The 22204-nt window shown below is 37.3% G+C and overlaps 1 protein-coding gene across 10 annotated transcripts in view; it reads left to right on the plus strand.

The window, feature by feature from the left end:
• Positions 1-22204, plus strand: part of WDR47 (WD repeat domain 47) — a 70816-nt gene that overhangs the window by 45616 nt on the left and 2996 nt on the right. For 7 of the 10 annotated variants that reach the window (XM_046024731.1, XM_046024729.1, XM_046024730.1 and 4 more), the window contains 7 exons: positions 45-302; positions 3817-3892; positions 6477-6634; positions 8132-8301; positions 9820-9996; positions 10867-10998; positions 19044-19262. In XM_046024731.1, the coding sequence (XP_045880687.1) occupies positions 45-302; positions 3817-3892; positions 6477-6634; positions 8132-8301; positions 9820-9996; positions 10867-10998; positions 19044-19262 (1190 nt within the window). The remainder of the gene's footprint in view (positions 1-44; positions 303-3816; positions 3893-6476; positions 6635-8131; positions 8302-9819; positions 9997-10866; positions 10999-19043; positions 19263-22204) is intronic. The other 3 variants (XM_046024719.1, XM_046024727.1, XM_046024728.1) reach the window with 1 other exon arrangement.

Below are 22204 nucleotides of genomic sequence, written 5' to 3' on the forward strand. Positions count from 1 at the left end.
ATTAAGTTTTCATTTTAATGTAATTACATTGTTTTATTTTTTAGGTCTATTCAAAAGCTTGGTGAATTAAATATTGGAATGGATAGCCTTGGTAGTGAGGTGTCAGCGCTCAACCAGCAATGTAATGGGAACAAAAGCAATGGATCTAATAATTCTTCTGTAACTAGTTTTGCTACACCACCTCAAGACTCCAGTCAGAGATTAACACATGATGCTTCAAATATTCACACAAGCACCCCGCGTAATCCTGGATCAACGAATCACATACCTTTTCTTGAGGAATCACCTTGTGGAAACCAAATGTAAGTACTTTATTTTGTAACGCCTAGAAATATTAACATCCTATTAATGTTTGGAAACCTAGGAAGTTGAACTTCTCTTTGGAGTCTTACAAATAAAAGTTTGTGGAGATCATTACATATCAAATATTTTTCTGATCTGTCTTTTTTATCTGTATTCTCTTCTGTTGACTTATGAATTTCTTAGTAGCTTTTGTTCTCCTATTTTTATTTTTGCTTTCTCAGTACCACTAAGATGATTCTCTTTTTTTATAAGTCATTTTACTCAGAGATCTTATAGATTTATCTTCTCCCTGATTTTCCTTTTTCTTGCCATTGGTACCTCTCAACAAGTAATATTTTAATTCACAGACATTGAGGGCACAAGGTGTTTTATAGCATGTTGGGATGATTGCAGCAAGACCTTCTTGGGAGCTCTGACCCGTTACAGCAATTGAAGACATCTTACATATTTGTGTTTTCACTAATTGGGGAAGATTTTTTTATCTGGCTATCATTAGTAAACAGTGTTAATTTATGCAATAGGAATAGCTGAGTATTTTCTTCACCTATTCTTTTTTTTTTTTTTTTTAATTTTTAATCACCCTGTGCTCATCCTTACAAGTGCACTCCTTAATCCACATCACCTATTTCACCCTTCCCCGTGCTACCCACCTCCTCTCTGGTAACCATCAGTTTGTTCCCTATAGGTAAGAGTCTGTTTCTTGGTTTGTCTCTTTTTCCCCCTTTGCTCATTTGTTTTGTTTCTTTTTTTTTTTTTAAAGATTTTATTTGTTTATTTGACAGAGAGAGAGATCACAAGTAGGCAGAGAGGCAGGCAGAGAGAGAGGAGGAAGCAGGCTCCCTGTGGAGCAGAGAGCCCGATGTGGGGCTGGATCCCAGGACCCTGAGATCATGACCCGAGTCGAAGGCAGCGGCTTAATCCACTGAGCCACCCAGGCGCCCTAACATTTGTTTTGTTTCTTAAATGCCACATATAAGTTGCTTCATCTAGTCTTTTCTTTTAAAAAAGATTTTATTTATTCGTTTGTCAGAGAGAGCACAAGCAGGGAAGTCTCAGGCAGAGGGAGATACAGGCTCCCTGCTGAGCTAGGAGCCGGATTTGGGACTCTGATCCCAAGATCCTGGGATTGACCTGAGCTGAAGGCAGATGCTTAGCCAACTGAGCCACTCAAGTTTCAGTTGTACAATTTAGTGATTCAACACTTACATGCAACACCCAGGGCTCATCATAGTAAGTGCATTTCTCAGTCCCCTTCACCTATTTAACCCTCCTCCTACCTACTTCCCATCTGGTAACCATCAGTCTGTTCTCTGTAGTTAGAGTTTGTTTCTTGGTTTGCCTCTCTCTTTTTTTCCGCTTTGCTCATTTGTTTCATTTCTTAAATTCCACATAAGAGTGAAATCATATGGTATTTGTCTTTCTCTGACTGATATATTTCACTTAGCGTAATACTCTTTGGCTCCATCCAGTTGTTGGAAATGGCAAGATTTCTTTTTTTTTTAATGGCTAAATAATACTCCATTGTGTAGCTATACCACATTTTCTTTATCCATTCACCAATCAGTGGACGCTTGGGCTACTGTAATTTGGCTATTGTAAGTAATGCTGCTGTAAACATATTATTTTATATGCATGTATCCCTTTGAATCAGTGTTTTTTGCCGCCTTTGATTAAATATCTAGTAGTGCAATTGCTGCATTGTAGGGTAGTTCTATTTTTAACTTCTTGAGGGATCTTCATACTGTTTTCCAGAGTGGCTGTACCAGTTTACATTCCCACCAACAGTGCAAGAGGGTCCCCCTTTCTCCACATCGTTGGCAACACCTGTTATTTCTTGTGTTGTTGCTTTTAGCCATTGACAGATGTGAGGTGATATCTCATTGTAGTTTTGTTATATCACAAAGCCATAGTGATTAAAATGAAATGGTACTGATATAAAAATAGATACATAGATCAATAGAGCAGAATAGAAAACCGAGAAATAAACCCACTGTATAGTCAATCTTTGACAAAGTAGAAAAGAATAACCAATGGGAAAACGTTAGTCTCTTAACAAATGGTGTTGGGAACATTGGACAGCAACATGCAAAAGAATAGAACTGGACCTGTTTCTTGTACGGTAAACAAAAATAAATTCAAAGTGGATTAAAGACCTAAATGTGAGATAAGAAACCACTACAGGAGAACACAGGCAGCAACCTCTTTGATACCTGCTATAGCAGCCTCTTACTAGATAAGTCTCCTGAGGCAAGGGAAACAAAAGCAAAAATAAACCATTGGGATTTCATCAAAATGAAAAGCTTTTGTACAGGGAAGGAAACAGTCAATGAAACTAACAAGTAACCTTTGGAATTGGGGAAGATATTTGCAAATGATATATCTGATAAAGGGTTAGTTTCCAAAATATGTAAAGGACTTATAAAATTCAACACCCAAAACCAAATAATTCAATTAAAAATGAGCTTAAGACATACACATTTTCCCAAGGACATACAGATGGCCAACAGACACAAGAAGAAATGTTCAACATCACTCATCATCAGGGAAATACAAACCAAATGCCTTTTTCTGTATATTTTCTTTTTAAGATTTTATTCATTTGAGGGGCACCTGGATGGTTCGGATCGTTGGGCATCTGCCTTTGGCTCAGGTCATGATCTCTGGGTCCTGGGATGGAGCCCTGCATCTGGCTCCCTGCTCAGCGGGGTGCCTGCTCCCTCCCCCACCTCCCGTTTGTATTCTCTCTGTCTCTCTCTTTTAAAGCTTTAAAAAATATTATTTATTTGAGAGAGCACGCTCACGCAGGTGTGCAAGCAGGGAGAGGGACAGAGGAAGAAACAGACTCCCCACTAAGCATAGAGCCTGACTTGAAGCTTGATCCCAGGACCTCGAGATCATGACCTGATCCAAAGTCAGACACTTAACCAACTGAGCCACCCAGGCACCCCACTTTTTCTGTTTTAGTCTCTGGCTTTTGTCTAGGAGGCTTTCTTCAAGTATCTGGAAATCTTTGACTATCTGTAAAGAGTGAGGCATAAAGGAAAAAAAAGCTGATTGGAAGTAAGGCTATGTATATAGATGGATCTGTCTACATGATGAAAAGTGATTAAGGGGAAACATCGCTTTATTGAAGACTTTCAACTGTCACTTCCTGTTAATCTTTTGTCTTGGACCAGATAATTTTCCTAAAGAGCAATCCAAGTTCCTGCCTGGGGTGACATTTAAATATAGCATCCAGGATTCTAGAACTCAGCAGGGGAAAGCTTCGTGACATCTCACTCTAAAATTTGTAGACTTTAACTTAATCTCCTTTCCAGAGTGGCTTCTCACTTGCTCCTTACAACTGTGTTTGGTGTCACTGATTCCCAGAGTTTCTTAACAAATGGCTTCAGAGAGTTACTTTGGGGTTAGTGCGGGTCATTTGCCCCCCCCCCCAAAATATATATATGAGGTTGAAAGATAAATATGATTTTTGTTTTATTCAGAGTAAACTTTGAATTTCTATTCACACAGCTCATCAGAACATTCAGTCATTAAGCCACCTCTTGGAGATTCTTCAGGGAATCTATCAAGGTCAAGAGGAGAAGAGGTAATACTTTGGGGAAGGAGGTTTCATTATTATTTTTATATATACCTGCAGATATTGCTAAGGAATTCTCAATTCATAGAAAATCATTTTCAGAAATAATAATTATTGTTAATGATGTTATTTGTTGCAAGGGAGTTGAGCTTTCACTGGATAAATGAAAGCTTATAATGCTTATAATAGCAATCTTGGCTCATGAGTTGGGGCTGTGCACTACTATAGGTCTGAAGACCCTATGGTTAATTTGTTTAGATATTATTGGTATTTATTTTGGGCTTCTCATCAATGCAGCTGTTTTTTGCTTTGGAACCAGACATTCTTCCCTAAACTACTATACAGCTATCTTATTTTCTTTAGTTCAAACCTCAATTCCATAAACAAAGCCACTATTTCAGACGCTGTTGGAACCAGACAGGTAACATAAATGAATAAAATTGACTATTGCGATAAGCACATAAGAGTATTTGTCCCCTGTGCAAAGAAATATGCTTATCTAGTGTTTCTAGTTCTTTTGATTTTCAAGAAATTATAAGAATGTAGATTTTTATGTGAAATCTATTTTAAAAATAGCAACAAGTTTTTAAAAATATTTAAACACACTGAAGAAGAGCTAATAAAGTTAATTGATGGCTCTGCCACATCTGTTCTAAAGCAACCCTTAATAATGATTATTAGTGTGCTGTAGGCCATTTAATCAGTTAGTCATTTACCTCTCTTTTTCTCTTATCTATCACTGCTGTTTATTTGGCAAATTTCTTACATGTGGGTTAATGGAAAATGTAGGATTTCTAACCAAATAAATTCAAATGAATAATAAAAGAGCTCAATTCAATTACCTAAGAGAGACATAGTATGACCCACCAGGTTTTCCCCCTATTCCCCATGAGGATGTATTTATTGCATGAATAGATAAAATTTTGTGTAGGGAGAGGCATAATAAGCTCTTTGTTGATATAGAGCTGAAGTGACTTGCCTTTGTGTGTGTACTTGACATTCATACTTCCTGAAGGCAGGATTTGGTCCAATCTAGAGGTCCCTGTTCCAGGTTCAGTCCCTTGTGGTCAGGGTAGCAAGGTAGTTACAAATGATATTAATAGCAAGAGCCATTAAAACTTTTATATAGAACTGCTTCAACTTGCCTTCCTCAGAAGAGGCCAGATTGATTGACAATTTAAAATTAAAATGAGATTCAAATTTAGTGTTCTGATTAAAATCATTTTAATAATTTTAAAAGAGTATTTGACAATTTTAGTTTGAAATATTGAAGTATTCATTGCTGGAGATAATGGTAAACTATCCCCCCACCCAAGAGGAAGTGGATTGATTAATAGTCTTATACTTCCTACTTTTATTTATTTATTTTTTTAAAGATTATTTATTTATTTATTTGACAGAGAGAGAGAGATCACAAGTAGGCAGAGAGGCAGGCAGAGAGAGAGAGAGAAGGAAGCAGGCTCCCTGCAGAGCAGAGAGCCCGATGTGGGGCTCGATCCCAGGACCCTGAGATCATGACCCGAGCCGAAGGCAGCAGCTTAATCCACTGAGCCACCCAGGCGCCCCTACTTCCTACTTTTAGAAACACAAATGATATTCTGTTAATTTTATAAAAGTTATATACATGGGCTATTTTTTCTTTTCTTTTTTTTTTTAGGATTTTATTTATTTATTTGACAGATCACAAGTAGGCAGAGAGGCAGACAGAGAGAGAGGGGGAAGCAGGCTTCCTGCCAAGCAGAGAGCCCGATGCGGGCCTTGATCCCAGGACCCTGGGATCATGACCTGAGTGGAAGACAGAACCTTAACCCACTGAGCCACCCAGGCACACCTGGGCTATTTTTTCCTTGATAGTTAAAGATAACTTTAGGGGCGCCTGGGTGACTCAGTGGTTTAAGCCTCTGCCTTCGGCTCAGGTCATGATCCCAGGGTCCTGGGATCGAGTCCCGCATTGGGCTCTCTGCTCGGCAGGGAGCCTGCTTCCTCCTCCCTCTCTCTCTCTCTCTCTCTCTCCCTCTCTCTGCCTGCCTCTCTGCCTACTTGTGATCTCTCTCTCTGTCAAATAAATAAATAAATAAAATCTTAAAAAAAAAAGATAACTTTATATGAGAATGCATAGTCTTATGTTTTGTCATAGTAATCAAAGAAAGCTTTGAATGCTTATGAGCTTTCTGAACTTAGTTTAGCAATGGGCAGCAAAAAGAAAAATTTGGGTTAATTTGAATTTGCCATTTAAAAGAATATGTGATCATGGGGCGCCTGGGTGGCTCAGTGGTTTAAGCCGCTGCCTTCGGCTCAGGTCATGATCTCAGGGTCCTGAGATCGAGTCCCACGTCCGGCTCTCTGCTCTGAAGGGAGCCTGCTTCCCTCTCACTCTCTCTGCCTGGCTCTCTGCCTACTTGTGATCTCTCTCTGTCAAATAAATAAATAAAATCTTTAGAAAAAAAAAAAAAAAGAATATGTGATCATAGGTAGTTAACGTGAAGGGATAAAATGAATAATACAATTCAAATGAATGTAAAATAGGCTAAAGATGAATTCTTTCAAATTCATTTTTTTCCTATGATGACTTTCATATTTATTCTTTCCACAGGATGATAAATCAAAAAAGCAGTTCGTTTGTATTAATACCTTAGAAGACACACAAGCTGTTAGAGCAGTGGCTTTTCATCCAGGTGGTGGTTTATATGCTGTAGGTTCAAATTCAAAAACTCTCAGAGTATGTGCCTACCCAGAAGTAATTGATCCAAGGTAAGGATAGGTGGTTTGTACTATCATTCTTGCTTTAGTTTTTAATTTAGCTATATCAGTTCCTTTTTCAGAATTGCCATTCGGTAGCATTCAGGTTTTATTTCTTTTTCTTTTATTAAGTCTTTAAATTTTTATTTTCAATGCTTAAGAAATATACATAAGAATTATTGACTAATTTTATAAATTTTTGTCCGTTTTGATTAGGCCATGGATTATATATGCAACTAAAAAAATAGATATGATCTATTTTCTAGATCAGTATTAAGCACCTTCTAGGTATTGGCAATTTATCAGTCTTTTTCTGTTTTTAATTATGGAACTTTTCAAACATATGCAAAAGTAGAGATTAGTACAGTGAAATAAAGTAATTGTCAAGATTTTTGTCATATTTGCTTCATCCGTTTTGTTTGTTTGCTAAAGTATTTTAAGGTAAATCCAATATGTCATTTCACCCTTTATGATGAATCTCCAAAAACATGTACATTTTCTTACATAGATTTGATGTTATCATATGTAATAAAATCTTTAGTATCCTAATATTAGGCTGTGTTTTAAAATGTAGATAAGATGCTATTACTCTGAGTGGTTGGGTTATGGACATTGGGGAGGATGTGTGCTATGGTGAGGAAGTGTGTAAGCCTGACGATTCACAGACCTGTATCCCTGCGGCTAATAATACATTATTTGTTAGTTAAAAAAGATGCTACTATTCCACTAAACCAGTGTTTGACTCCCATTAAAAGCCATACTCTTGAGGAGCGTGGTTATTCAGGACCTTCCACAGCCATGCCTGCAGCTCCTCACCTGCTACAGAGTCCATCCCACTCAGTCTTCAGAATGCCCTGGGCTTCTCTCTGCTAGCCCCATAGACTGTTTCCCGTACTGCACACACTGGGCTGGTACTTTCCCTACTATGTATTATCTTCACTGGAGCTATTCTTCTGCCATAATCTTTTTCTGTAAAAATTCTTCTGTCCTTTAAGGCCTAGTACTTTTAACTGGACTAGAACTCTTATATCTACCTTACTGTATGTGGGTAGTCATGACATCAACCCTTGTCAGATTTGAAACTCCAGAAAGAATTCTGATTCCTTTATTTTTTATTCATCCCTTACCTTCCCTCAGCCTCAATCAATTGCTCCATATTATATCTTTAATGTTTTTTGAACTTTTTGAATTTGGAAGCATTAGTATTTTTTTTCATTCTTCTGTGTTTGAGTTAAAATCCATGAAAAATATGTGAAATTGAGACTTTTAAAAAAATAATCTTATTTCCTGTGTGGTCTGAAATAAGAGGTTAGTCTAAGAATAGTTCATAATTTTATTTTTGGGTTTTAAATCTGCTTTAAATTTATTTCTTCCAAGATTTTTAAAATTATTATTGACATGTTGTCTGATACTTTTTTGCTCCCTCCCTCAAGAACAGCAATAATATAGAACTTCATTTACTTCAGCAAGCAAGAAATTGAAATGTCTTTCTATAATTTTTCTTTTTAGTGCACATGACATCCCTAAGCAGCCAGTGGTACGTTTTAAAAGGAATAAACATCATAAAGGATCTATTTACTGTGTGGCCTGGAGTCCTTGTGGACAGTTATTAGCAACAGGATCAAATGACAAATATGTCAAAGTTCTGCCCTTCAATGCAGAGACTTGTAATGCAACAGGTAGGTCCCAAGTATGTAAGCAGTAGCTTACCAGTGTATTCTTAAATGTTTTCCCAATGTTGTAGCTTTTATATATCTTTGTATTATTTTCAGTATAACCTAAGTATATAGCCTTAAGGAGAGTTTTTTTATATTATAGTTGCTTAGTTGCCTTCATAAGGCATGATTGATTATTTTTTAGTAAGTTCTTACAGTTGTCTAATAATTAGAAAATTATTGTTATCAGGGATGCCTGGGTGGCTCACTCAGTTAAGTATCTGCCTTCAGCTCAGGTCATGATCTCAGGGTCCTGGGATCCAGCCCTGGATCATGTTCCCTGCTCACTGTAGAGTCTACTTCTTTTCTCTCTCTGCCACTCCCCCTGCATATGCTCTCTCTTTCAAATAAAATAAACAAAATCTTAAAAAAAATTGTTATTAGAAAGGTAACTTTTAAATAACTACTAACAGTGCATTAATTACTATGTTAGAGTACCTGTCTTCTCTTTTATTTCCTTTGGGATGAAAGAGAAGATAACTATGTATAGCCCTGTTTTAGGAATGATCATAATGGCTCAGGTCATGATCCCAGGTCCTGCGATTGAGCCCTGCGTCGAGCTCTCTGCTCAGCAGGGAGCTTGCCCCCCCCCCACCCCGCCTGCCTCTCTGCCTACTTGTGATTTCTGTCTGCCAAATAAATAAAATCTTTTTTTTTAAAAAAAGGAATGATGATAACTGAATCAATATTTTGATTTTTTTTTTGAAGATTTTATTTATTTGAGAGATTACAAGTAGGCAGAGAGGCAGGCAGAGAGAGAGAGAGGAGGAAGCAGGCTCCCCACTGAGCAGAGAGCCTAATGTAGGGCTCGATCCCAGGACTGTGGGATCATGAACTGAGCCAAAGGCAGAGGCTTTAACCCACTGAGCCACCCAGGTGCCCCACTATTTTGATTTCTTAAAGTTCTTTGCTGGGGTGCTTGGGTAATTCAGCTGGTAAAGTGTCTGTCTTTGGCTCAGGTCATGATCCTGGGGTCCTAGGATCAAGCCCTGAGTAGGGCTCCCTGCCTAGCAGGGGAGCCTGCTTCTTTCCCCAGCTCATGCTCTCGCTTGCTCTCTCTGTCAAGTGAATAAATAAAAAAAATCTTAAAAAATAAAAACCCAGGGATGCCTGCGTGGCTCAGTTGGTTGGGCTCGGGTCATGATCCCACGGTCCTGGGATGGAGTCTCACATTGGACTCCTTGATCAGCGGGGAGCCTGGTTCTCTCTATGCCTCTGCCACTCTGCCTGCTTATGCTCTCTCTCTCTCTCTCTCTCTCTCTCTGACAAATAAATAAATAAATAAAATCTTTAAAAAAAAATCAGAAAAACACTTCAAATTCTTTGCTCAGTAAAGTGAAATTGATTATAGTATTAATCCCTAAATGAAAATATAAGCCACACCTCTCTATAATTATTCTTGCTTAGTTTTGAGACAGTTTAACAATCTCAAATTATCATAGTAAGTTGAGCAGCATCTTTTTTTTTTAATTCTTATTGTTGTTTCAGGACCAGATCTGGAATTTAGTATGCATGATGGGACAATTAGAGACTTGGCATTTATGGAAGGCCCAGAAAGTGGTGGAGCTATTTTGATAAGTGCTGGAGCAGGGGATTGTAACATTTATACAACTGATTGTCAAAGAGGACAGGGCCTGCATGCTCTGAGTGGACATACCGGTATGTGATAGTCTTAGATGCTACTTTTCTTTTTGTTCAACCTGTGCTTTTCCCCCCCTCTGCATTTTCATTAATGGGGTATATTTTATCAAAAGGGACTTCTTCAAGACAGGAAATTTTTATTTTAAAAATGTATATTGGGAACTTGGATAACAACACAGTAATGATAAATAACATTTCCCCTGGTGTGCTAACTCCTTTGCTTATACAGATAATTCCTTAACTTAATTCTCACAACACCCTTGAAAGTTACGAAGTTTTATCTCAATCTTACACATGAAATAAACAAAACTTGAAAAGGCAAGACTTGACCAGTATCTTACAAATAAACATAGCAGGACTGAGATATGACCTCAAGTCTCTCTCTTGCAAAGCCAGTATTCTACTCCCACAATCCTTTGCTTTGCCATAATTTGCTGTAATTTCAGATGACAAAATTTTTTCAGTACTAATTATGATATACTGAAACACAACAGATTGCTTAGTATGGTTTTCATGTTGTGCATTTTAGTGGATTTTGGTTTTTTGAAAATTGCCAAAATATTGGGTGGCTTAGTCGGTTAACTTTCTGCCTTGGGCTCAGGTCATGATCTCAGGGTCCTGGAATCTAGCCCCACATTGGGCTCTCTGCACAGCAGGGAATCTGCTTCTCTATCTCACTCTTCTTCTCACAAATAAGTAAATAAAATCTTAAAAAAAAAAAAAGAAAATTGCCAATATATTTGATACATGTGGAAAATCTCTAACTGCCAGTATATTTGATTAACCAGATCATCCCATGTTCAATAACAAGGAGTACCTACCTTTGAATGTATTAAGGAAAAGTACTGTTTGTTTCACAGTAATAACTGAGTATATGATCTTTTATAGGCCATATTTTAGCACTTTATACCTGGAGTGGCTGGATGATTGCATCTGGTTCCCAAGATAAGACTGTTAGGTTTTGGGATCTTCGGGTACCAAGCTGTGTTCGTGTTGTTGGCACAACATTCCATGGAACTGGTAGGTTTTTCTGGAATTTAAATGAATTTATATGAGAAAGAAACTTTGTAAATTACACTTACCTACTTCCTCTCCCCTATAATACATATGTTAAAAAAAGAAAAAACAACAAATAGATACTTGATATTTTATTGATTACCTTACATTCTTTCAAAATATATTCATCTCTTTCTTTGTAAAAATAAAATTCAGTTTAGGAAACTTGAAGCCCAGGAGATTAAGTATTATTCCCCACTTATTATGTTAGCAGGGCTATTTTATTTTATTCTTTTTTTTCTTTTTTTTATTATTATGTTCAGTTAGTCAACACACAGTACATCATTAGTTTTTGATGTAGTGTTCAATGATTCATTAGTTCCATAAAACACCCAGTGCTCATCACAACATGTTAGAAGTACTATTTTAGGATTCAGACCTTTAAAGAAATTTTTTTAAGGGGCGCCTGGGTGGCTCAGTGGGTTAAGCCTCTGCCTTTCGCTCAGGTCATGATCCCAGCGTCCTGGGATCGAGCCCCGCATCGGGCTCTCTGCTTGGCGGGGGGCCTACTTCCTCCTCTCTCTCTCTCTCTCTCTATGCCTGCCTCTCTCCCTACTTGTGATCTCTATGTGTCAAATAAATAAAATCTTTAAAAAAAAAAAAAAAATTTTTTTAAATACATACACAGAGCAGAAATTGAAATGAAACAAAATCATTTTCTTCCAGTCCTGTTCCTTGGTGTCTTTCCCTAAGGGACCAGTTTCATATTTCTTTTTCTTTTTTTTTTCTCCAAATTTTTTATTTATTTCTTATTTTTTTAATAAACGTATAATGTATTTTTATCCCCAGGGGTACAGGTCTGTGAATTGCCAGGTTTACACACTTAACAGCACTCACCATAGCACATACCATCCCCAATGTCCATAACCCCCTCCCCCGCTCCCAACCCCCACCTCCCCCCAGCAACCCTCAGTTTGTTTTGTGAGATTAAGAGTCACTTATGGTTTGTCTCCCTCCTCTTATTTATTTTTCTATACATAATCTGTAAGTATATAACCAAGAAGTTTGTATATATTATAATCTTTTGTCTTCTTTGAACATGTGTATACATGCACACAGAAATGGTAGCATATAATAATACATGCCTCACATTTTAAACTTAACAATATACTTTGGATTGTTCCATGTGAACTGACAGTACTGCTCTGTGTGTTGTATCACCTTTTAAAGCACTGGTATCTAAGAGTGATGCAGCATCCTGCCATTGTTTTTATTTTAGAATCCTTTTTCTTTCTTTGTAGTTTTTTTTTTTTATTGTAGTTTTTAATAGCAATTCTATGGCACTATTCCAGGTGAAAATGCCTGCCTTTGATTCCTACTTTTTTGGCGACGTTTTGTTTTATTTTAATGCTTTGCCTATTCTCTTGACTTCCATAGGCCTTTTCTTTAAAATCAGGAATATTTTACTTACTATTTTAAGAATGCTTCATTTATGACTAGAGGTGCCATTAAATTACTGGCCACATGTTAATATGCAACTCACTGGGGACTGGTGTCAGTGCAGTGAATATTGCTGAGTGTGTTTCACTTGAGGCTCACTCAGTGCTCTGGGTTTCTCTTTTGGTTTTTTAAGTTTTTATTGTAATTCCAGTTAGGTAACATGCAGTGTTATATCAGTTTCAGGTGTACAACACTTAACATACATCACCCAGTGTTCATCACAAGTACACTCCTAATCCCCATCACCTGTCTCACTCATCCCCCTACCCACCTCCCCTCTGGTAACCATCACTTTGTTCTCTGTAATTAAGAGTCTGCTTCTTGATTTGTCTCTTTTTCTTTTGTTCTTCTATCTCATTTTGTTTCTTAAATGCCACATATGAATAGAAATCATGTGGTATTTGTCTCTTTTTCTTTTGTTCTTCTATCTCATTTTGTTTCTTAAATGCCACATATGAATAGAAATCATGTGGTATTTGTCTCTTTTTCTTTTGTTCTTCTATCTCATTTTGTTTCTTAAATGCCACATATGAATAGAAATCATGTGGTATTTGTCTTTTTCTGACTTATTTCACTTAGCATTGTAATAACCTCTAGCTCCATCCATGTCATTGTAAGTGGTAAGATTTCATTTATTTTATGGCTGAATAATATTCCATTTTGTGTGTGTGTGTGTGTGTGTGTGTGTGTGTGTGTGTGTGTGTATCCATTCATCAATCAATGGACACCTTACATAACTGGAAGTCCAAAGGACTACTTCTATAATTTATCTATTTTAAATAATGCTGCTATAAATATATCATTTTATATGAGTGTATTCCTTTGATTGTTTTTGCACTCTTTAGGTAAATACCTAGTAGTGCAATTGCTGTGTTGTAGAGTAGTTCTATAACTTTTTGAGGAACCTTCATACTATTGTTTCTTGTGTTGTTGCTTTTAGCCATTCTGAAAGCTACAAGGTGATATCTCATTATTTACATTTCCCTGATGATAATTGATGGTGAACACCTTTTTCTGTGTCTGTTGGCCATGTGTGTGACTTAATTGGAGAAACTGTTCATGTCTTTGCCTATTTTTAATTGGATTATTTGGTGTTGAGTTATGTAAGTGCTTTATAGATTTTGGATACTAACCCTTTATCAGATACATCATTTGCAAATGTCTTCTCCCATCCCGTGGGTTGTCTTTTAGTTCTGTTGATTCTCTTTACTGTGCAGATGTTTTTTTATTTCGATGTAGTCCCAGTAGTTTATTTTTGCTTTTGTTTCCCTCGCTTCAGAAGACATCTGGAAAAACCTGCTTTAGCCAATGTCAAAGAAGTTACTGCCTGTGTTCTCTTCTAGTATTTTTTATGGTTTGTGGTCTCACATTTAGGTCTTTAATCCATTTTGAATTTATTTTTGTGTGTGGTCTAAGAAACTGATTCAGTTTCTTTCTTTTGCATGTTGCTGTCCAGTTTACCCAACACCATTTGTTGAGGAGACTCTCTTTTTCCCATTGGATAGTCTTTCCTGCTGTGTCAAAGATTAATTGATCATATAGTTGTGGGTTCATTTCTGGGTTTTCTTTTCTCTTGAACTATGTGCCCTTTTTTTAATGCCAATACCATATTGTTTTGATGATGACAGCTTTGTAATATAATCTGTTTTTTTTTTTTTTTAAGATTTTATTTATTTATTTGACAGAGATCACAAGTAGGCAGAGAGGCAGACAGAGAGAGGGAAGCAGGCTCTCCACTGAGCAGAGAGCCTGATGTGGGGCTCAATCCCAGGACCCGGAGATCATGACCTGAGCCACCCAGGGGCCCCAGCTTTGTAATATAATCTAAAGCCCAGAATCGTGATGCTCCAGCTTTGCTTGTCTTTTTCAAGATTGCTTTAGTTATTTGAGGTCTTTTGTGGTTCCATACAAATTTTAGAATTGTTTGTTTTAAATCTTGAAAAAAAAAAGAGGGGTGTAGCACCTGGGTGGCTCAGTGGGTTAAGTCTCTGCCTTTGGCTCAGGTCATGATCTCAGGGTCCTGGGATCGAGCCCCACATCTGGCTCTCTGCTCCATGGAGAGCCTCCCCACTCCCCACCGCCTACTTGTGATCTCTCTGTCAAATAAATAAAATATTTTTTAAAAAAAGAATTGTTTGTTTTAGTTCTGTGAAAAATGCTCTGGGTATTTTGATGGTCATTGCATTAAATGTGTAGATTGCTCTGGGTAGTGTAGACATTTTAACAATATTCTTTCAATACATGGACTTGGAAAGTCTTTCCATTTCTTTTGTGTCATCTTCAATGTCTTTCATCAGTGTTTTATAGTTTTCAGAGCACATATCTTTCACCTCTTTGGTTAGGTTTATTCCTAGGTATTTTACTATTTTGGGGGCAGTTGTAAGTGGATTGTTTTCTTAATTTCTGTTTCTGCTGCTTCATTATTGGTGTATACAAATGCAAAAGATTTCTGTACATTTTGTATCCTATGACTTTACTCTATTTATTCTAGGTGTCTTTATTTTTCAGTCTTTGAGGTTTTCTCTCTCTCTCTCTCTCTCTCTCTATATATGTATGTGTGTATATGCAGATAGTGAAGGTTTTACATCTTCATTAACAATTTGAATGCCTTTTATTTCTTTTTGTTGTCTGATTGCTGTAGCTAGGACTTCTAGTACTATGTTGAATAAAGAGTGGACATTCTTGTCTTATTCCTGACCTTAGGGAAAATGCTCTCAGTTTTTCACCATTAAGGATGATGTTAGCTCTAGATTTTTCATAAATGGCCCTTGTTCTGTTGAAGTATGTTCCTTCAAAACCTACTTTGTTGAGGGTTTTTATCACGAACGGATGTTGTACTTAGTCAAATGCTTTTTCTGTGTCCATTGAAATGATTCATATGGTTCTTATCCCTTTTCTTATTGATGTGCTGTATCATATTGAATGATGTGAGAATACTGAACCACCCTTGCAACCCAGGAATAAATCCCACTTGATTTTTTTCTTGAGAAGTCTGGCTATAGGTTATCTATTTTATTAATTTTTTTTTCAAAGACCAGCTCCTAGTTTCATTGATCTGTTCTATTGTTTTGTAAGTTTCTACATGGACCTTTTTTAGTACTTTGATTCAAACCAGATACAATTTGTTCTAGCAAACTTGATTCTGGAATATACACACATGTATAATTATATTTTTATATATGAATATGTTATCTTTGATTTGTTAAAGTTTAGTTTGCATTATCTCCAAAGTTAATGTATAACATGGTTTAAAGAATCAAACAGTTCAGTAAGGCTGATTAAAAAAAACATTGCCCTGAGAATTGTCCCCTGTCCTCCAGCCACTGCCTCATTTCCCATTTCTCCAAGACATCCATTTTTAACTTTTGTAATAGTTGTGTTTTCATATTTCATTTTTTTTATTTTAAAGATTTTATTCATTTATTTGACACAGAGAGACACAGCAAGAGAAGGAACACACGGGGCGCCTGGGTGGCTCAGTGGTTTAAGCCGCTGCCTTCGGCTCAGGTCATGATCTCAGGGTCCTGGGATCGAGTCCCGCATCGGGCTCTCTGCTCAGCAAGGAGCCTGCTTCCCTCTCACTCTCTCTGCCTGCCTCTCTGACTACTTGTGATCTCTGTCTGTCAAATAAATTAAAAAAAAAAAATCTTTAAAAAAAAAAAAAAAAGAGAAGGAACACAGCAGAGGCAGTGGGAGAGGGAGAAGCAGGCTCCCCACAGAGCAGGGAGCCCTAGGTGGGGCTCGATTCCAGGACCCTGGGATCATGACCTGAGCCAAAGGCAGACACTTAACGACTGAGCCACCTGGCACCCTTCATATTCCTTTTTTAAAAACTTATTTGTTAAGTAATCTCTACACCCAACATGGGGTATAGAGACCCTGAGATTAAGAGTCACATGCTCAAAAAAAAAAAAAAAAAAAAAGAGTTACATGCTCCACCAACTGAGCCAGCCAGGGGCCCCTTATTTTCATATTTCTAAATAACATGCCTCCAATTATAGTTCTTTTTAGGATTATTTATTCTCTTACCACTGTAAAAGATGAAGATTTTTTATATCCCTTTCCAATTCACACTTTTCCTCATCCTCTCACATGCTTCTATCTCCCATCCTTTCAATATAATTGTACCATTTTTGGTTAGATCAGTATTCATTCCTTACATTGTTTTAGCACTTATAGTGCTGTTCTTTTTTCCCCCCGTTTCTTTCATATCTTCTTGGTGGTAATAATTCGGGTTGTTTGTTTGTTTCTTTGTTTGTTTGCTTAGTTTCTATACCCTTATCACTGACTTAACTCCAAACTCTCCCCAGTTGTCTACATTATTTTCAGCCCTTTTTCTCTCCTTTCCAGAGACTTAAACTTTTTGGTCATCTCCTTTCTCTTGCAGCATTGTCTCGCTCTCTACTGTATCTGCCCTTCTTTTCTTCTCTACCATAGATATAAAAAAAATGTCCTAGAATTGGAAATGCCCCAGAGTTCCTCTTTTGACCTTCTTGTCCCCTTCACATCTCTTACCTTAATTTCTTGCTCTCTTTCTTACCCAGAGGTCTCAGAAGTCCTATTACATATGCTGTTTCCATTTTCTCATCCTTAGTCTTCAACCTTTTCCAATCTATCTCCTGGTACATCTACTCCAACAAAAGCTACTTTTTGGGGGGCACCTGGGTTGCTCAGTCAGTTAAGCGTCTGCCTTTGGCTCAGGTCATGGTTTCAGGGTCCTGGGATATCAAGCCCTACATCGGGTTCCCTGCTAGGCGGGGAATCTGCTTCTCCCTGTCCCTCTGCCTGCTGCTCTGCTTACTTATGTTCTCTGTCTCTCTGTCAAATAAATAAATAAAATATATATATTTTTTAAAGCTACCTTTTTTCAAGGTCACCAATAATTTCATGCTGTCAAATCACTTTTAAATCCTTATTTTACTTCAGCTCTCAGTGACATGCAATAGTTGATTCCCTCCTCTTTTCTTTTGGGCTTTTCACTCTCCTTTTACCTTCCTGTATAACTGCTTTGTTGGTTCTTCCTCCTCTGCTCAATCTCTAAATTTTGGTATTCCCTAGGACTCAAGACTTCTGTCTTCTTCCTTTCTCTCCATGAGTATTACTATTCCTCCAGCTTTAAGTACAATTCCTATACTGACCTTAAATCTTTATCTCTAGCCCAAACCTGTTCTACATGCCAGACTCATATTTCTTTTTTTTTTTTTTTAAGATTTTATTTATTTATTTGACAGAGAGAGATCACAAGTAGACAGAGAGGTAGGCAGAGAGAGAGAGAGGGAAGCAGGCTCCCTGCTGAGCAGAGAGCCCGATGCGGGACTCGATCCCAGGACCCCGAGATCATGACCCGAGCCGAAGGCAGCGGCTTAACCCACTGAGCCACCCAGGCGCCCCAGACTCATATTTCTAATCCACCTACTTGACATGTCCTTTTGTATATCTTAAAGGATATGTCAAACTTAATATGTCTTAAACTACTGAGTCATGACTTCTCAAACAAACTGCCCCAGACTTCTTCACCTAAGTGCTACTACCACCCATTGTTCATGCCGGAAAGAGTCTCCCTGGATTCGTCTTTCTCTCCTTTCCTCCAATAACCAATTAATAAGCAAAATGTGTTGTTTTAGCCTCCAGAATTTATCTTAAATCCCTCTACTACTTTGCATTTGTACTGCCACCACTCTTGGATAAACCACCACCACCTCTCAGCTAAACCACTGCAGAGCTTCCTTACTGTCTCTGCATTCCCACTTTTCCCCCTTCAGTCCACAGTCCCCACAACAGCCAGAGCCCACCATACCTTGCTCACAGTACTTCAGTGCCTTTTGACTGTCCTAGCTTGAAGTGCAGACTCGTTACCATGTCCAGAGCAGTGTTCTTCTATTTTATTTTCATTATTGCTCCCCTCCATGCAAGGAGAAAAACGAAATTAAGTTTTTTCCTAACCAGAGAAATTAAATACTAGGAATAAGATTTTATGGGGTGGGGTTAAGCTTTGGAGGGCTACAAATTATTGTTAATGTTTAAGATTTTTTCATCCCCTGAGAACCATTTTGCAACCCCCTGGGCGGACATTATTGTCCCCATTAAAAATGCACCGTCTAGATTTAGGGCTGCAGCAAGTGGACTCAGCACTTATTTTCATCTAGTTTCCACGGGCAGTTATTGGTGTGTTGCTTAGACACATTTCCTACACTGTGTCCTAAAACACATTTTGTTGTTTAATTTCTTGTTCCCTAACTAGACTGTAAGCTTGTTGTGGGAGTTTTCTGACACTTAAAAAGTGGCTCACCTATTGCACTATTGCACTATAAGTAACGACATCTCAGGGGATTCTCCCAAGTGACAAAAAAAAAACCCCAAACTTTCTCATTCTCATAGGATCTTGTTTCATCTTTGTCTCTAAAAAGGATGTAAGTGTTTATTGGTTGAATGTTAATTTGGATTTTTCTTTCACAGTTTTGAAAAGCTACATTAAATTTTTAGTGTATGGCTCAGTGAACATAATTAGCTCTTGTAGTTGAGCTGTGTTGATTTTTCCATATGAAACTTTTATTCTTCCTTTTATACAGGCAGTGCAGTGGCATCTGTAGCTGTAGATCCCAGTGGCCGTCTCTTAGCCACAGGACAAGAAGATTCTAGCTGCATGTTGTATGACATAAGAGGAGGAAGAATGGTACAAAGTTATCACCCTCATTCCAGTGATGTTCGCTCTGTTCGATTCTCTCCTGGAGCTCACTACTTGCTAACAGGATCCTATGATATGAAAATAAAGGTGACAGACCTACAAGGTGAGGGAGATTGACCCTCTTTTCTTGTTTGTAGTCTCTCCTATTCCATTTGGGATCTCGCCTTTTTTTTTTAAATTCACACATAACTTTTTTAATTATTTTTTTATTTGTCAGAGAGAGAGAGAGAGAGCGAGCACACACAAGCAGGTAGAGGCAGAGAGAGATGCAGGCTCTCTGCCCAGCAAGGAGCACAATGCAGGACTCAATCCCAGGACCCTGGGATCATGACCTGAGCCGAAGACAGCGGCTTAACCAACTGAGCCACCCAGGCGTCCCAACATATAACTTTTTAAAAATTTATTTTTTAAATTCCAGTATAATTAGTGTCCATGTTATATTGGTTTCAGGTATACAACATAGTGGTTCAATAATTCTATACATCACCTAGTGGTCATCAAGATAATTGTATTCTTGAGGCACCTGGATGGCTCAGTGGTTAAAGCCTCTGCCTACTGCTCAGGTCATGATCCCAGGGTTCTGGGATCAAGCCCCCATCGAGTCCCACGTTGAGTCCTGCATCAGGCTCTCTGCTCAGCAGGGAGCCTGCTTCCCTCTCTCTCTCTGCCTGCCTCTCTGCCTACTTGTGATCTCTGTCTGTCAAATAAATAAATAAAATCTTTAAAAAAATAAAAAAAGATAATTGTATTCTTAATCCCCTTCACCTGTTTTACCCATCCCCCCCCACCTACTTCACCTCTGATAACCTGTTTTTTCCCTATAGTTAAGAGTCTGGTTTTTTGGTTTGTCTCTTTTTTTCTTTGTTCAGTTTCTTAAATTTCACTTACGAGTGAAATCATATAGTATATGTCTTTCTCTGACTGATTTATTTCACTTAGCATTATACCCTCCATCCATCTTCAATGGATGCAAATGGCAAGATTTCATTCTTTTTTATGGCTAATATTCCATCATGTATATTTGTTAATATTTCATTATTTGTGTGTATGTGTGTGCATACCACATCTTATTTATCTGTTCATCTACTGATGGATATTTGGATTGCTTCCATATCATGGCTATTATAAATAATGCTACAATAAACATAAGGGTTCATGCATCTTTTTGAATTAGTGTTTTTGAATTTTTTGGGTAAGTACCCAGTAATGGAATTACTAGATCATATGGTAATGCTATTTTTAATTTTTTGATGAACCTCCATTCTGTTTTCCGCAGTGGCTATACCAGTTTGCATTCCCAGCAAGAGTGCACAAGGGTTCCTTTCCTTTTTCTACAGATCTTCACCAACACATTTTTTATCTTGTGTTTTTTATTAACCATTCTGACAGGTGTGAGGTGATATCTCATTGTGGTTTTGATTTGCATTTCCCTGACGGTTAGTGATGTTGAGCATCTTTTCATGTGTCTGTTGGCTATCTGGATGTCTGTTCATGTCATCTGCCCATTTTTAATTGGCTTGTTTGGCTTTTTGGTGTTCAGTTGTGTATATTTTTTATGTATTTTGGATAGTAATCCTTTACCAGATATGTCATTTGCAAATATCTTCTCCCATTGCGTAGGTCGTCTTTTTGTTTTGTTGATTGTTTCCTTTCCTGTGCAAAAGCTTTTTATTTTGATGTAGTCCAGTAGTTTGTTTGTTTCCTTTGCCTTAGAAGACATCTAAAAAAATATTGCTACTACCAGTGTGAGAAAAATTACTGCCTGTGCTGTCTTCTTGGATATTTATGGATATTTAGATCTTTTTTTTATTGTTGTTAATCTGGCATAATCAACTTTGTAACATTTTCAAATTTTAGTTTTATAGTATTTACTAAACAAATTACTGGTACTGTATTGGTATGAATTGTAGCAAATTATTAAATCAAGTAAATAGTCTTATTTTATTAAATAATTTTAAAATATTTGAGGGGTGCCTGTGTGGCTCAGTGGGTTAAAACTTCTGCCTTGGACTCGGGTCATGATCCCGGGGTCCTGGGATGGTGCCCCGCATAGGGCTCTCTGCTCAGCGGGGAGCCTGCTTCCTCCTCTCTCTGCCTACTTGTGATCTCTGTCAAATAAATAAATAATCTTTAAATAAAATATTTGAAAGAATAAACATTTACTACACTAAATCATTTTGAGTTCAGTGATGACAGATGTTAAAATATGCTTTATGTTCTCCTATTTGCTTCAACTTTAAAAAACTTAGTGTAAAGTGGCCAAAAAACATACAAATAGATGATCAATATCATTAATCATTGGGGAAATGGTTACTATAAAAAACAATAATAAAAATAATATAAAGTAGTAAGTGTAGATAAGGATATGGAGAAATTAAGTCCTGTGTGCATGGTTGGTTAAGAATGTAAAGTGATGCAGCTACTATGAAAAACGGTATGGTGTTTCCTCAAAAAACTAACAATAGAAATACCATACAAGCCAGGAATTTCACTTCTAGATATATATCCAAAAGAATTGAAAGCAAGGTCTCAAAGAGATATTTGTGTATCCTTATTCATAGTGTAGCCAAAAGATGGAAGCAACCCAAATAAACATTGACAGGTGAATAACCAAAACATGGTATATACAGACAGTGGAATATTATTTAACCTTAAAAAATGAAGGAAATTCTGATACATGCTACAACATAGATGAATCCTGAGGGACGGTATGCTGAGACAAATACTATACACAGTTTCACTTACATGAGGTATCTATAATAGTCAAACTCACAGAAACTGAAAGTAGAATGATGATTGTTAGGGGCTGGGGAGAGGGGAAATTAGGGAGATTTCTGGTATGAAAAAGGTCTGGAGGTTGGTCACACAACAATGTAAATATACATAACACTGCTGAACTATATACGTGAAAGTAATTAAGATGACAAGTTTTATGTTACGTGTTTTTAACTGCAATTAAAAAATTTAATGGAAATGTAATCATAATGCATTGCATTGTTCAGCTGTGGACAGTGTGTATATACATATTCATAATAATGTAGCAGT

The sequence above is a fragment of the Meles meles genome, chromosome 1, assembly GCF_922984935.1.
Source record: "Meles meles chromosome 1, mMelMel3.1 paternal haplotype, whole genome shotgun sequence".
Taxonomy (NCBI): Eukaryota; Metazoa; Chordata; class Mammalia; order Carnivora; family Mustelidae; genus Meles; species Meles meles.